This window comes from Notolabrus celidotus, chromosome 14 (genome assembly GCF_009762535.1).
Source record: "Notolabrus celidotus isolate fNotCel1 chromosome 14, fNotCel1.pri, whole genome shotgun sequence".
NCBI lineage: Eukaryota > Metazoa > Chordata > Actinopteri > Labriformes > Labridae > Notolabrus > Notolabrus celidotus.
The window spans coordinates 13,734,053-13,751,355 of record NC_048285.1 but is presented as its reverse complement, the minus strand read 5'-3'; the positions used below and the strand labels follow the sequence as shown (position 1 = coordinate 13,751,355).

General features: G+C 41.1%; 1 protein-coding gene across 1 annotated transcript; it reads left to right on the top strand.

The window, feature by feature from the left end:
• The first annotated feature begins 14,269 nt into the window (after positions 1-14,269).
• On the top strand, positions 14,270-17,058 carry fzd9b (frizzled class receptor 9b). Its single transcript, XM_034701656.1, has one exon. It carries the CDS (start codon positions 14,767-14,769, stop codon positions 16,522-16,524), a length of 1,758 nt encoding a protein of 585 aa, XP_034557547.1. The 5' UTR covers positions 14,270-14,766; the 3' UTR covers positions 16,525-17,058.
• Positions 17,059-17,303: the final 245 nt, after the last annotated feature.

The window sequence follows — 17,303 nt, the reverse complement described above, 5'->3', positions numbered from 1 at the left end:
CAGGACTTTCTGTTTATTTACAAAAAAAAGTTATAGGATAGTTTCTAAAATAGAGCCGTCATCCATTTATTGTTTGCAAGTACCTTTTATGGGAGGCAGATGTTGCGACCTAGTAATATTTGTATTATTACATGTAAGATATTTTACTTTGGAAGTCATGTGACGTCATTAGCCTGCGTGCGGAGATGACATCATAAGTTTTGTTTTGGATTGAGAACGTTGAACTGTGTTCGTTTGCTGCCCGATGCTTTTCTCCAGAAAACAGTAAAAGAAACACAGCACCGGGGAGAATAAAGTTGCCAAACAGAAGACGGAGTCTGCGTCTAATTCATGGGTGCAACACAGACACCCTCTCCACTTTTAAGAGTAGGCTTAAAACTTTCTTTTTTGATAAAGCTTATAATTAAAGCTGGCTCAGGCTTGGACCAGCTTTTGTTATGCTGCTATAGGCCTAGACTACCGGGGAAACTGGCGCACTAACACACTGGGATCCTAGCTCACCCCCTTCCCCCCAACCCCTTCATCACTTACTTTAACTCTGCCTGTCCCATTAAAATTACTAACCATAGACCTTTCTGGAGTCCCTGAGCTCCATTGTCTCATAGATTCCTCTGAGCTGCCGTAGACGTCCTCCTGCTGCAGACGTTCTGGACTCCAGCTGATACGGACGTACTGGACTGCAGTGGCAACAGCTTCTACTACTCGTCTCATCACTATCACCTCTCTCTCTTACTCCCCTCTATCTGTCTTTCCAGACCCAACTCAGTTGAGGCATGATGGCTGTCTAACATGAGTCTGGTTCTGCCTGAGGTTTCTGCCTGTTAAAAGGAAGTTTTTCCTCACCACTGTAACTAGCTAAATACTGCGATGTGCAATGCTCATGATGGATTAAGGTGGGGTAAGACTGAGTCTTACCCTGCCTTGAAGTTGGGTCTCTGTTCATAATATGACATAGAGTGGTCTAGACCTGTTTGTAAAAGCATCTTGAGATAACGTTTGTTGTGATTTGGCGCTATACAAATAAAGGTTGATTGATTGATTGATTGATTGATTGATTGATTGATTGATTGATTGATTGATTGATTGATTGATTGATTGATTGATTGATAGTATTTAATGTACTAACTGGAGACTCCGCAGACCTCTTATATTTGGAGATGGGCTTTAGACATCATCATCATTGGATTTTGTTACCACTCAGCAGAGCCAGTAAAGCTCTATCTCCTGGTTCAGGTCTTAAGACTAAGCTAAGCGAACTGGGAGCAGTGTCAAGCCTCTCATCTAACTCAAGGCTAGAAAGTGAAAGTGTTTGGGCCATATTTCACCAATGGTAAAACTGTTTCTTTAAGATTATATCAACAAACCACTATCACTTACGTTTAGCGACAACCACCATGCTCAACAATTTATCTATTTGTTTGTCTGTTTGTTTGTTTGTTTACTTTGAGTTATTTCAGCATTTGCTAAAGAAGATCATATTCCTGGTGCCACTTGTTCCTAAGCAGTATCATTAAAAGACAACCGGCCCATTTAACACAATTTGGTGGAAGGCGTAACATGAGCCGAGGAATGGCCAGTAAAATTTTGGAAAGGATCCAAAACAAAATCCATAAATAGCAGAACTGGTATGTGCATGATTATACAGTTTCGGTGTTGTAACCATAGACTGTATAAAATATGGACGTAGTATCCGGGACATCACCCATCTGTTCCTGAGCACTGTTTTGAAGCAAATCGACGGAGGCAGCCATATTGGAAATGCGGAACTCAACCAGACAGAGTGTGACGTAAAGAGGCTGAGTTTGAGCTTCTGAGCCAACAGCTATGTGTTCCCGACCAGGAGTCAAGTCAGTCATGTCCATATTTAGGCAAAAACTCGCAATCTTAATATCTTCTGAACTGTCACGTTCACCCAAAGTACAGTGTGTGCCGATAGAGAAATTAGCCAGGCTGTAAACATGTGTATGAATGCTGCAAAGATCGCTTTTGCCCATTCATGTCGATGTGGTTTCTGGTGTTTCTGCAGCCAGCCTCAAGCGGATTCTTGATGAATTGCAGTTTATAACACTTCCGCATGGGCTTCATAATTTGAGACCGGAGGATGCCGCTTGGTCTGTAACTTAGTTTTCAGTTTGGGCCACAAAATATATGTTTTTAACCCATTAAGCCTTAATGCCTCACCTTTTGTTTTTCAATAGCTGTCATTTTTCTGATTGAGTAATGATGAAATAAAATTGATTGGTCAGAATTTATATGATTTTTATCTTAGGATACAGCTGCATAGTTGAACACTTTAGGCTTACGTCAATGTTTTATACAGTCTGCTTTTCACCAGATTCTTGTCATAATTTTGTGACCCTATTTTCTTTCCATTCAATACAGCATTGGTTTATGATTATTTGTACCTTCATACACTGATCAAACTTGATTGTGATGAGTTGAATTAATTTGACCTAAGTTGCTGAAGAGATGGACAAAAGCCCAAACACAATCTTGAGGAAGCAAACTGATTCTAAACAGTTAAAGTCATAAAAACATATTCATTGCATAGCTTTAACTTAATATTGTACTGCAATACACCTCAAGTGGTTCCCAATATTCGTCCGCATCACATGTTAATCACGTTGCTCTGTCTATTTGTGCTGTGAAGTCTTTTTCTGATCAAGGTATCAGTTGAATCAGGATCCAAATAAAGAGTTGTGGTTGAAGAGTCATTTGTTTCTTTTTATTTCACTGTATCCCAACAAAGCACCGCAGGCACAGTTAAATCATGCCGTCCTGCTGTTTTATTGCAGCCTATTCATGTTGATAATGACTTGATAACACGACACTGCAGACAATTACACACAAAGGAATGTCGGAAGGGAACATAACGTCTGGAATATCAACAACTGCTCCTCGCTGCCAAATGCATAATCAAGTTGTTTTGGTATCTACAGGTATCTAAAGCAGCCATCTTTCAGCTATCCTAAGCAGCTATCTTATGTCTCTGTCCTCTCCGACATCAGGCGGGGACAGAACAGTGAGAGGCAGACAACACTGGATACACTGATAGTGCAGGGGTCTTGTTTTCCCATATGCGTTGCCAGGATGTGATGTATAAATAGGCACAGAGCTGTTTGTGTGAGTGCAGGCTCAAGTTATGTGACTATAGCTTGATAGGGGCTGTTCGTGGTTGCGAAGCCGCGTCTGGGCGGGCAGCTATGATGGGTCGGGCTGTCGGTGTCTTCTTATGTCCTGAGATCTGAGAGGCCTCTCCCAGGAGGTGGTGATGGGCGGCAGAAGGGCACGGATTCAGAGTATTTTGGTGTTAATTGAGCTTATTGGCCAGCTATTCACAGCCTTGACATGCGATTGATTTAAAGGCCAGTGTGAGACTGCGACAGGGCTGACCTCTCTGGTGGCGGCTCCTCAGATATGGCTTCAGGACTGCACAGCTGTGAGGAGTAATCCTCTCCCTTCATTTTTTTTTTCAAAGAAGAGCAGGCAATCTGCCCTCCTTCAGTATTTTATTAGTTTTTCCGTCAACGGAGACGAAGGAGAGGAGAAGGGTAAGAGAGGAGAGAGAAATGTGAGGGCTCGGCAGGAAAGCTGGGACTTGAACCTCTGCACCTTCAAAGGTTTTCCAGACTGGTGAACAAGTTACACTTACAGCTAGTAGACATTTACCAGCATCTGGTTACGCTGTTTCATGTGTGCAGGGGTTGAAAAACATAAAAACAAAAGAACAACATTTGGAAAACCTTTTGCAGATAGTTACATAAGAAGATCGATACCACTCTTATGGTTGAACCTTATAGATATAGGGAGCAAAGCACAAAGACTACACATCCTGATTCTGTCCAAAGTGAAACTAAACCCACCTGCAAGCAACTCCAACTATCTCTTACTGACATGTTTTGTCTGATATGCTTCATAAGCAGTATTAAGTTTTCGATAGCAATTAGCCTGCTAGCTTTGCCTATATCAAACCACAAACAGTCCAATCCTGTTCAAAGAGAAACAAATACCACCAACAAGCACTCTCTTATTGACATGTTATATGTAAGCTGTAAGTTAAGTGTTTAGGTAAGAAGCGTCAGTCTAGCTGAGCATAGCATTAAGACTGGAAACAGCCTGGTTCTGTCAAAAGTTTACCAAAGCCCACAAACGCACATGTAGCACAAACATTTTAGACATAAATGTATTGAATGAATCAAAGTGAAGACAGGAAAATAACAAAAATGTTTTATTTAGTTATCATTACCTTTGGTGAAGACAAGGCTTCCAGTCCCCCTTGGCTCCTAGTTTTTATGCTAAGCTAAGCTCAGAGGCTGCTGTCTGAAGCTTTAGTTTTCAGACATTAGAGAAGAATTAATCTCCTAAAGCAAAAATGTGGAACTGTTAAACTGAATCGCAAAATCCAAATACCTTACCCTCTCCTCTCACCATGATTTCAAATACCAAGAATGCAGAACTTTGCAGAGCATATTTGACATAGAAGTTAACCTTTGTATGTTTTTCCATTCTGTAAGTGCAGTCTCAAAAGCTGATTGACAGGCCTTGGCAAAATAAACGGCAACTGCAAGTGTTATTTCAAGTCAGATATGCTACTTGTTCCTTTAACCTTGCTCACTCCACTACCCCCCTCAGTCCATTTTTAGTCTTTCCACTCCAGTCTGGCCGACACTCTAAAGTCGTTCACTAGCTGCCCTCGGACACAAAGTGAAATACAATCAATCCCAGCACTTACCAATGCAAAACACAGAGGAATAATCTTCATGGAAAGAAGTATATAGAATAATCTCAGGTTATACAACCTTGGCAAACAGACACTGATTATTCTTAAATCCTCCCACAGAAATTCAAACTATTTGTACGATAAAATATCATTGTTTAGGCATCCCTCCCCCAAAAGCGTTATCTCTAAATATTTCTAAATCCTCTGACCCCACTTTCCCTCGGTGCAAAGCCTCAGCCATTCAAAACACCCCCACCCCTCTCCGCTCTGGCTGTATGACCCCGCAGTAGTATTGCTTTCAACTGCATTGCTCCCCAAGGACATCTGAGAGTGGACCTGAGCGTGCCCAGAAACTTCAGCCTTTAAAAACAAAGCAGAGACATTTTACTGTTCCAAACCGAGCCATTCAACATCACCCCTTCCAGTGCAAACACCCATATATCGCACGCAAGACATATATAAACAGACACACATTATTAGTTTGTTTCATTTTCTTTTGCACGGTTGAAGGTCTTAAGAGTATAATGTTCCTCAAAATATTCCATATTTGCTGAACTCTTTGGTTTGACCTCTTTGTTTTCCCCAGAATTATCTTTTTACACAAACACTTTGCTCACTGTTGATACTTGATAAATCCCTCTTACAGGAACAACGTATCATAGAAATCCTTGAAAAATGTTTCCGCTTGTTTGTACCTCACATTCAGGACATACTTGCAGTCAATGGGTGTGCACAGCAGAACCACACAGCATGTTGACTTAATGAAAAGTATGAATAAACATCCTGAAGTTGACATATAGTTCTACTCTAAAAATTAAATATGGATACTTCATGTTGGTTTGAGGGACTGTGAGAAAACGTTGTCACAAATCCTTCTTTCTCTTCCCATTGAGGACAATTCAGTGTAAACATCTGTAACTCTATTTTTGTATTCCTCTGTTTGTTTTTAGTTGATGATTCAGCTGCAGGACTGAAACCCTGCAGACCTCTTTCCCACAAGAGCAATTTTGAACTTATGTCACAGTTGGGGTGGGATAGTTCAGAGTAAGGCCAGCTGTTGTGTACCAACTGTCGAGCCATCAGTTCTCTGCAAAGTGTTATAATTATCTTATAAGAGACTTTTATATCCCTATATATCTCTATCACTTTAACTAAGTCCAAGTTAGAATTTTGTTTTACAAGCCAAACATTTAATACAACAAGTTACAAAGAGCTTCAAGGTATTTGAGAGTAACATTTTGAAGGAGGGCTGCACCTCAATATCAAAGAGATGTTCACAGTTGCAACCAAAACTTACTGTATTGTGCATCCCATCTTATTTTCACCTTGTCATAGCTTAATGGAACATGTGAACAGTATAATACTAATGTTGTTGGCAACATCAACGCTTGTCATGTTTCTTTAAGTCAAAGTACCTGCCTTGTAAAATGCATGCTGCAGGGAAATCCACCAAAGTGGTTGTTGGTGATTGTTAATATTATGCGTGACATGTTCAACTACTATGATCACTTAATGGAGCTGCTTTATACTCTTGTCTGCTTGTCCATTCATACTGTGAATACTTCTGTTTATATAGCATTGATACGAAGGCAATAATCTGCCATCACCTTTTTTAAAGTTTATTCCTGGGCTTTAATGCTTTCATTGAGAGGAAAGGACAGTTGATAGAGCAGGAAACTCAGAGAGGGAGAGAGGAGAATAACATGCAAAGGACCCACTGGTTGGACCGCCCAGGCCACTCGCTTCAAGGACTACAGCCTCACATGGAGCTTGCAATTTAACCACTAGGACAGACTGGCGCCACTTTACCCACCATCTTGCGTATCTTGCAAACATTATATAGCATATAGATACATATAGACTTCCGCAGCACCCAGGCTCCTGAGAATGCTATTTTTCTAGAATTTTCAGGATTGCATGTGTTAAAAGGGCTAGTATTACAAACTTGAAACAGGATACGATACGGTACGGTACGGTACGGTACGGTACGATACCATACAATACCATACGATACCATACGATACGATACGATGTCCTTTATTGTCCCCGTGGGGAAATTTGTCTTTGACATCAGTGCTGCACATGTTACCTGCTCTTTAAAAAAATTACCACAATGACATTATAAATAATACACAGTCATACAACACACAGCATACTCTTAAGGAGAGAGCACCATAACACTGTCCCAACCGTAACAGGCTAATTACTATTCAAAATTCTAATAGAGATTGGCACAAAGGAATTTTTAAAACAAATCAATTTATACTTGGGGACTCTGTACCTTCTTCCAGACGGTAAAAGTTCATACTCAGAATAAAGGCTGTGCAATAGATCTACTAGTATTCTCTGAGCCTGCCCAATAACAGACTGCTCATAAATGGCCTTTAGGGAAGGGTTGCCAGTCTTTCCAATGACCTTCATGGCAGCCTGCACCAGGTGAGAGAGTTTCGTTTTGAGCTGGACAGAGAGGTTACCATACCATGCTGTCATCCTGTACCTAATGATACTCTCCAGTACAGCCTGATAAAACAAGAACATAGCCTGTTGATTGACGCCAAACACCCTGAGCTGACGTAAAAAGTGCAATCTTTGCTGTACCTAACCTGAACACAGGTAAGCAATGTGTGTCTCCCAGCTGAACTTGATATCTAGGTTGACACCTAAATATTTGTAGGAGCTGACCTGACAGACACAACTAAAGTCTAAACAACTGATATTTTTTCAAGTGCATCCAAACGTATCCGTCTCAAGTCTTATTGAAACACAACCACTGCAAATCTGAAACCTAAACCTAACTTTTCACCATCCCAACATACTACCAACACTACATAAACCCATCTTTTAAACAAGAGGTGGTAGAAAGCACATCATATTCATTTGAACCACCATCTGGCATTTTCTTTAAATGACTTTTACTAACCAGTAGCCGCTTTTCTAAACTGCAAACACCACCCAAAATGTTCCTCATCTGGATGCAAAGACAGATAAGTTCTGAATTCGACCAGCAGCCAAGCTTCCATCGTCCATTTTTAGTTTACACTGCATGTATTCCACACTGAAGTGTTAACTGCTAGTTCTCTAAATATACTAGTGTAGGGTGGATGTTGAGTTCACACAGCTGCAGGAAACAGCAGTGATGGTGCTCTCGTTCTCTAACATATGTTTATGCTATAAAACACACTGTATATATTCACTGTAGGTTCACGATGAACTGCAAGAACAAGTTATGACTGCACTAAACTGATGTTTTGCCATATGATGATAATAGCCATATTTGGTGATCCTCCAAGGATTTGTTTCTTTAATTTCTTAGGTTTGCTGTGAGTAGCTCTCTGATTTCCACCTTAAATTGCACCTTGGGACCAGCAATAGCAAAGGATACATCTAGTAACTGTAATATCCCAAATGGCATTTTGAGTGTATGTCGTTATTTGTATGGCAACAAAAATGATCTGAGTCTATAGCCGTTGGTTGGTATGGACAGTTACAAGACATACATCAATATTTCATTATGCTTCATTATGGAATTCTGTGATGGTGAAGTAGTTTCGTAATCATATTGTTTAATTCCAGTAATGCAGACATTTTGAGGATATGACAGTGGTGTTTTGCTCAGTACCTGCCTCAGGCTGTAAAGGACATTATCTCGTTTCAAAACAGTGAGGATGAGGAACACAGATGTACAAAGGTGATGAATCAGACCCATTCACTGAGTCACCTAATAGCACTACATAAAATTGTATAATAGTGAAACTGAGACATTTTGTGCACACTGTCCCCTCGTAACAGGATATAACAACTTTAAATTGTGGCTTTAAAGAATGAATAGTGTCACTTAATGAGACATCATAGCTCTGTAGTTATGATTAGAAAACAAGAAAACTACAAGTCCAACTGTTGTTAACTTTCACTCGTCTCCAGTGTCTGCTCATTCCTCTGGCATAAATTACTACACAATATGAACAAAGAGATAATTACATGATCCAAGCCTCAACACTTGGCATTATACTCCCTGTCAAAGGCAGCACACTAGTCCAGATGTACTGCTTTAAGAGTGAGGTGTCTCTTATTACACCCATAACAATCTCAGACAGGATAGTAATGTCATGCCGGGCTGTGGCAAGGCTCCTCCATTGTTCTCTACGGGATGTTTATAGCTTTGTGCCTGATATATGATAACCAATAAGAAAGAGGTAGTAATTACAAGGCCCACACTCCGCCAGATCGCCTGATGAATGTGTGAAATAAAAGATGGGGAGTTCTTTGCGGGGGCTAGTTATTACAAAGACATGCTGAGGTTTGACATACGGTAGTGTTATGCTGGAGAAAGCTGGCAAGGGGAGAATAAGTACCATATATCCATTTCCTCCACCGAATGGCAAAGTCAATACCATTGACCCTCTTAAAACAAATCAGCTGTAAGCCAACAAATTTTAAATTTCAAAATATGCAGTTGCACATATTCCTATTATTTCCTCATTTTCCATTCAGGTCTACAAGAAATAACACAATTAGGGGGAATAAAAACACACAAAGAAAGCACATTGGTAACCTAATGTAGGGCCCAGGACACAGAGCAGTGGTGTGGTCAGACCGTGTGTCGCCTTAACTGATCAGAGAATCCAAAATCACCAAATTTAATGTACCTGGTTGTTCTTTGTCAGGCTGATAGAGCCAGAAACCTGTCACATTACAGGATTTAAGGAATGGTTGTCAACATTTGGTAAACTATTCTTATTTTCTATTTTTGCTAAAAGCAGGGATGAGATACATACCATCACACCTCGAATAGCTTCCTTCAATATGACAGCCTAATTAGTCATCTTTAAAAAGTGTTGTTATCTTTGAACAGTCAGTGGAAGGCTTGCCATACCCTTGTGTCTACATTTCTTCAAGAAATTGCTCTCATTCTTTTTGGATTAACAGTTATTGGATTCAAAGCAGAGAGTGAGATGAGAAAATCCATATGACCCTCATATAGTTAATTTCGTATACGGCTTAAGCTAAGAGGTGCTCAGCTTAGCTTAACACATTAACTGAAGAGAGTCAAAGACAACTCTTTGAAAGTAAAATTCACAATTACCCATGTTCACTTCTCTGACTCCATCTGTGCAGAAAGGTGTCAAATGCAGATGTGTTTTCGGATATCGCTTCCCTGAGATTTAAAGAACATCCCCTGTTTCGTTTCACAGTTAGGACCTGTGCTACGACATACATCAGCAGACCATACGCATAGTGCACTGTTTTGTTTCCTCATCTGATGATTGACATAGACTTAGCAGATATTGATTCCAATAAAAAACTGAGATGTAACTTTAAACGAAAGATACTATAAATCAGTAAGTTTTATGAGGGTTATAACTTCAACTCTCATTGATACAAATTAAGGGTCGAGTTCACAATTATCTAAACTGCTTAGAGAGTGAAACCTTGATCCAGCATTCTCACCTTAAGAGGCTTTATGATTAAGATACTAATGCCTTCTGATATGTGCTGCTTACCTTGAAGAAATATATCTCTCTGATTTTAATCTGAGGCCTTCTAAGGGCACACTCAGGCTCCTCCAAACCCTCTCTGATGACCCCTTGTCTTTGAAGTGGGAAGTTAAAAACGTTAAAGTGGAAAGGCTGCCGAGCAGTAATGGAACTTCAGTCAAAGCATTTCTATTTGATTCACCAAAAGCTTGAGCACTGACGTACAATAAGATATCATCTCAGAGTCTGGAATGCATTTCCTCCCCCGCTTGATCAAGCTTAATTTGAAGCTAAAGGATTTTTTTTTCTACCTGAAGCCAAATCTGATAAAGTGCGGCAGCATACCCCGCCTTCATCTGACTCAATTTGTCATCAAGAAAGAGCAAGAAAGATTTCCTTTCACAGAGTACAGTATTTAAGTGACAATATTTTCTTACCCCATTTGACAAGATCAAAACATTAAAAGATTCATATGGGATAGCTATGTGGGGGGAAATGCTTGTTTTTTTCCTGCTGAGAAATGAATGAGTTCATTGATACCCTTGTGATACCATTCACAAAATATGAAGAAAGAGATTTTACAGCCAATTATTCCTTGTTCAACGAATCCAACGTGAAAAAAAAATAGACTTTTTCTTACTTATTATGTAAGAAATAAACACATGTCATGCCATTTGTTAGTGATCATAAGCTGTGTTAGTTGTTGGATTTCGTCACCTTTGGAAAGACCTGAAATTATCCCCAAATTTTGGCCTTTTTTAAAAGTAACTCTTCGGTGTGTTAGTTTATGTGCAAAAGCCTACAGCATTGTACTTATATCCCAGTCAGCAGTGATATAAATGTTAAAATAAAAAGATATTCTCAGACCAGACATGTGCAAAACTGCCTTCAGCAGTGTTTTATCACAGGGGCTAATAGAGACAGTATGCAGTTGACAGCCAATTCAGTCCTACAGGGCTAGAGGCCAAAATCCTTGAGTTCCTCCCCTGTTTGAGAAAAGATCAAATGCTCAGTGTAACAGCTGTGGAGCTGCAGGCTCTCCCCATTCAGCCACTAGATGGAAACAATAGTCCTCTACTCCCTGATTCTGTTTGTCTCTCTCCATCATTCCAATTTGTATCATCCTTTTTCAGGATCCATCATACATGTGTTTTATGTTTTTGCAAACATCATCTTTCAAATGCTCTGCCCTGCTGAAGTGACCTTTTGCAAGCAGGCGAAAAACCCCAACTAGCTCTGTTTTACAGCAGAGAACTGACCTGCAGGGCTCAATAAAGTTTCACATTATACCGCATGAAAACATTAGCAGAAAATGGTGACAGAGTAATTATGAGTCAGCAACAGTAAAACGCCACAGGGACTATCATTTTACAAGAGAAGCAGGCTTTTTCTACCACTATGCAGGGTAAAATAAACTATTCAGTGTTTGACTCACAGCAGAGGAGGCAGGTCTTTTAATAAGGATTCAGACGGGACCTTTTTCATTTATATAGCAGTTCTTATAATTTGAGGGATTATAATAGTTTCATTTAGCGTCTATTTTCATGCTGATAATTGACTGTACAGTAATTTAACAGCAGAGCAAAGTAACCAAAGAATAGAAGAGATGTTACTTTAGTTCTGTACCAAGGTCCAACTCACAGGTACTTGAACAACTAATTTTCAAAATATGTTTTACTCTTACTTTACTGTATTTTTCAGTTAACAAATGTTATCTGACCCCTATGGTTACTTTGCAGAATTATTTTTTAAAGCTTAAAATTCTGCTTTGAAGTCAATACTTCAGAATTAGGGAAAATTAACTAAATTCTCAAATTCTCAAATTCTCAAATACGAACAGAAGCCATCCTGCTTATGGTTATTTCCAATGCTGAAGGGCTCAAAGGCCTTGTTTCATTATGTCGCATTTAATAGAGGAAAAAAATGTAAAGGGCCCTAAAGTGGTTACTGATTTTTTGCGTTCTACTACTTTCAATATTAGGTTTTACTAGTAGTTTGCCTAAATTAATTATTGTGGAGTATAAAGGTTTTTTAGTGCAAAAATCACATGTCTATTTAACCAAAAAGCAGAAATCTCACGTCATATTACTCTGATCCTGCTCCTAATGGGGGCCAAAGTTTGTTTTTGCCCTGGTGCCTTACAGCAGATGAATCCAGCCCTGTTATACCTAAGAGTAATGAATGTTATTCCTTCATAAAAGAGGATTTTTTTTTTACATGCTTGGTTTACTTAAACTCAAGATGTGAATACTTTGATCACCACAGTGCATAAGACTGAAATAATGTTGAAGGCCATTCATCAGAAAGAGCATATATATATATTCACATCAGGTTAGGAATAAAAGAAGTTTAAGACTTATATTCAAAATGCTACAAATGCTCTTAAAGCTGTTGTTGTTAGTCGTTATATAAACAACAGTTCGGAGAGAGATTTTGAATGTCACCACTACCCCCTCAACAAATTTTGCCTATACTTCTCATGCGCATTCTATGAGGAAGCCAATCAGGACGACGTAGTAGGGGCTACCACTCGACCAATCAGGACAGAGGGTAGGATTGAAGCCCTGATTAGTCCATGATAATGGGAACAAGGGGAATGAAAACATTGCTTGATACAAAGGCTTTGGAAAACAGAGATTTTGCCATAATCTCAAATTACTTAAATTACTGATACTGAGTACCGATGGCTATTATGACTTTTTTCCAAACCCAGCACAAAAAAGTATCATTTTTTACCCCATTCCTACCAACTGCACCTTTGAATGTAGGATACTCACTCTGTTATGTAAAACATGTTTTGTGTACTACAAGGGTAATAATTCATCTTATTTGTGGATAGGCAACAAAAGTTAAGCTAGGCTTACTTTAGGCTACATGTATTGGCAGCACAAAGTCTGCTTGTTTAGGACATAGTTTGGGAAAACAACAACCTTTTGCTGTTTTATTAGCTGTATTGATTACTTCAGGATTAAATGCAGCATTTTTACCTGTGCGGACATATATTGTGTGGGTTTTCTCTAACTTAACCCTCCTGTTATGTTGCAGGTCAAATTGACCCTTTTTAAAGTTAGAAATAATAATAATAATCCTAAAAGTATTGTTTTCGGTATGAAACTTCTTCTGCATGGCTTAATAGGTGAAACCAACATATAAAATGAAAATGGTTGATTTCACATATTGACCCCCTGCATGTTTATAGATATACTGTTTTTGACCCGGCTGTCAAAGTGGAGGCTAAAAGGGGTCAGCAGTGTCCAATACTAGTTGTTTCTTTGCAACTGTGTGACATATTTCACCCCACTCATACACACAAGCACACACACCCTTTTAATGATAATGATAATTAATAATAATAATAATAATAATAATAATAATAATAATAAGTTTATTTGTAGAGCACCTTTCAAAACCAGGTTACAAAGTGCTTTACATGGGCAGCAAAATAAAACAGAGAGATCATAAAAACACACAAGTCAAGATAAAGAAATGAAACATATTTTAAAAGACATAAAATTCCCCTAAAGAACTATAAAGGAATACAATTATTTAAAAAACATATTTCATAAGATGGTTAGAAATAAAATAAATTCAAATAAAATTCAGATAAAATCCAGGAAGGCTCTGCGATAAAAGTATGTTTTAAGAAGGGATTTAAAAGAGCTCACTGACTCAGCAGACCTGATCTCCTTTTAACATGCATTTTCATTAAAAACAAGTGAGATATCCTCATTAAACCATGATCTGTTAGAATTAAAGAACACCATTGCACTAAATATTAATTCAAGTGGTTAGTAATGGAGTTAATAATGAGAATTAAAAAATGTTTATTGGGATTTTTGGGGTTCTGACACTTTTGGATAATTAAATATGCCCCGCGTTAAATTGACCCAGGAATCCTGGAATCCTGAGAAACGAACAAAACAGGAGGGTTAAGGCCAAAGACCCTTCAAGGCAGGGTTGTCAGCGGTATTTGACGGTCCTCCAGCATCTGTCTGATCATTTTCCTTGTGTGGTGCTGCCGGATGAAACGTGAGCGTCACGAAGCGCCCACCTCCTCCTCCTCCTCCTCCCCCTCCTCCTCCTCCTCTCTGTCTCCCCCTGACTGGAGTCCCACTGAGCGGCTCTCAAACTTCAGTGTCGAGCCTGAAAGCGGGGAACGAAGAGCAGGAGCCGACAGACAGACAGACATGAGCCGCAGCTAAACGGCGTTTTTGAAGAAGTGTCACTTTGTTACCTGATTTAATGAACGCCTCGAGGACTTACGGTCACCTCTCGGTGTGAGATTCTGATGGTTTTTCCTCCATTGTTGGTCGAAGTTTTCGACTGTCTTAGTAACGGACCTTCATCTTGTCTATCTGTGGGATTAATCGTTTTGATTCAGGACTTATCAGCCGAATTCAACACTCATCTACTTCTTGTGTGAGACTGTCAAAGGAGTGTTTTTCTGGAGCTAACATTAAGACCTGATCTCGCTATGGGGAACCAGCGGGGCTCTCTCTGAAACCGACCCCTGTGTTTGTGACTCTTTCATGCTCTATTTCAGAGGACAGAGTCGAGTTTTTGACTTAAAAAATGAGCATGGATGGTTGTCCGCTGAAGGTAGCGGTTTTGTTGTGGTGCATGCTGGTGATTTCTGGCTCCAGCTTTGAAATAGGCTCGTACGACCTGGAGCGTGGCAGACCAGCCAAGTGCGAGCCCATCGTGATCCCCATGTGCCAGGGGATCGGCTACAACCTGACCCGAATGCCCAACTTCATGGACCACGACGACCAGAAGGAGGCTGCCATCAAGCTGAACGAGTTCGCTCCTCTGGTGGCTTACGGCTGTGATGTGCACCTCCGTTTCTTCCTGTGCTCCCTCTACGCCCCCATGTGCACGGACAAAGTGTCCACCTCCATCCCCGCATGTAGACCCATGTGTGAGCAGGCCAGGGAGAGGTGTGCCCCCATCATGAAGAAGTTCAGCTACACCTGGCCGGACTCACTGGACTGCTCCAAGCTCCCTACCAGAAATGACCCCAACGCTCTGTGCATGGAAGCCCCTGAGAACGAAACCAGGACTGAGGTCAAAAAAGGTGAGGGCATGCTTCCTGTTCCCCCTCGACCCAAGCCACCAGGTCCCAGCAGCGGGCGCCCCCCAGGCAGTGTGGGCTCCTGTGAGAACCCTGACAAGTTCCAGTTTGTGGAGAAGAGCCAGTCTTGTGCTCCTCGCTGCTCACCTGCCGTAGACGTGTTTTGGTCCAGGCAGGATAAGGACTTTGCCTTTATTTGGATGACTGTGTGGTCCATCCTGTGCTTCATCTCCACTGCTTTCACAGTCCTGACCTTCCTCCTAGAGCCCCACCGCTTCCAGTACCCTGAACGCCCCATCATCTTCCTCTCTATGTGCTACAATGTGTACTCTGTGGCCTTCATCATCCGCTCTGTGGCCGGAGCTGAGAACATCGCCTGCGACCGGGAGCATGGCGAACTTTACATCATTCAGGAAGGACTGGAGTCTACAGGCTGCACCATCGTATTCCTCATCCTTTACTACTTCGGCATGGCCTCTTCTATCTGGTGGGTCATCCTCACCCTCACCTGGTTCCTGGCTGCGGGGAAGAAGTGGGGCCATGAGGCTATAGAAGCCCACAGCAACTACTTTCACATGGCAGCTTGGGGCATCCCCGCTTTGAAGACTATTGTCATCCTCACAATGAGGAAGGTGGCCGGGGATGAGCTGACGGGGCTGTGCTATGTGGGCAGCATGGACTCCGGGGCACTCACCGGCTTCGTCCTCATCCCTCTCTCCTGCTACCTGATCATCGGCACCTCCTTCATCCTCACCGGCTTTGTGGCTCTTTTTCACATCCGCAAAGTGATGAAGACAGAGGGCACCAACACAGAGAAGCTGGAGAAGCTCATGGTGAAAATCGGCATCTACTCCATCCTCTACACGGTGCCCGCCACATGTGTCATCGTCTGCTACTTCTATGAAAGACTGAACATGGACTACTGGAAGCTGAGGGGGCTGCAGATGAAGTGCGGCTCGTTCAACGGCCTCAGCGGGGACTGCTCGCTGCAGACGTCCGTGCCCACTGTGGCTGTGTTCATGCTGAAAATCTTCATGTCGCTGGTGGTGGGCATCACCAGTGGGGTGTGGGTGTGGAGCTCTAAGACCCTGCAGACCTGGCAGGGCCTGTGCAGCAGGAAGCTGGCAGACAGGACTAGAAGCAGGAAGCCGTGCAGCGGAGTCAGCTGCGGCAGCACACACTGCCACTACAAATCCCCTGCTGTGGTTCTACACATGGCCAAGACTGACCTGCACTCAGACAACCCCACACATGTTTGAGACAGAGCATGACACCCACACACTCACACACACAGAGACACTATCAAATGCAGACACACACACACAAACACACACATGCCCTGAGTAAGGAGCTGCTAAAGACTTTATGAGAAGAACTGAACTGTCAGGTACTGCTCTGCTGCTGTCACAGGACACACAGGCATCACTAGGAGAAACTATCTATAAACAGTATTCAATGCATAAAGGGATATGTTCAGTATTGTTCTATATTTTTCTGTTCATAGTGTTCTGTGCAGTAGACATGCCCAGTGTTTTGAAGCAAAAAAAATAGAGACTGTTTTGGGAGGAATCTTGGGAAATATTAGTCTTTTCTCCTCCTTCAAAGTGGCATGATATCTGTATAAATCTGTATAAATGTTTTATTTAATGTAAATATATTTAATTTAAGGTTCACCTTATCAGATTTGTTGTTTAGATGCATTTAAGGAAGGTAAAGGGAAATTAAGTGCCTTTTATAAGAACTCTGGTTTTGGCCTTTTTTGGAGGAAAATAAATTTGTGGAATACATGTTCAGCCGCTTTGTGTTGTTGTTGTCATTTTGCTCACTATCTCATGGTAGCTTATGATGAATATTTAACCCTAAACAGTCTTAAACAGTCTCAGATCTAATAGTCACAAATGATTCTTCATTTCTGGCTTGTTATCCTGATTCTGCCGATCTTCTCCCAGGATTCAAGGCTTTTTTTTCCTTCTAAATCATACAGCGGGACTCCCCCTGCCAAATGTGTTGTCTTCCAAGAGCATGCTGCAGATCCCAG

Bases quoted from the DNA above. Each gene is read 5' to 3' on its own strand.
- fzd9b (XM_034701656.1), top strand. From the start codon at position 14,767: ATGAGCATGGATGGTTGTCCGCTGAAGGTAGCGGTTTTGTTGTGGTGC.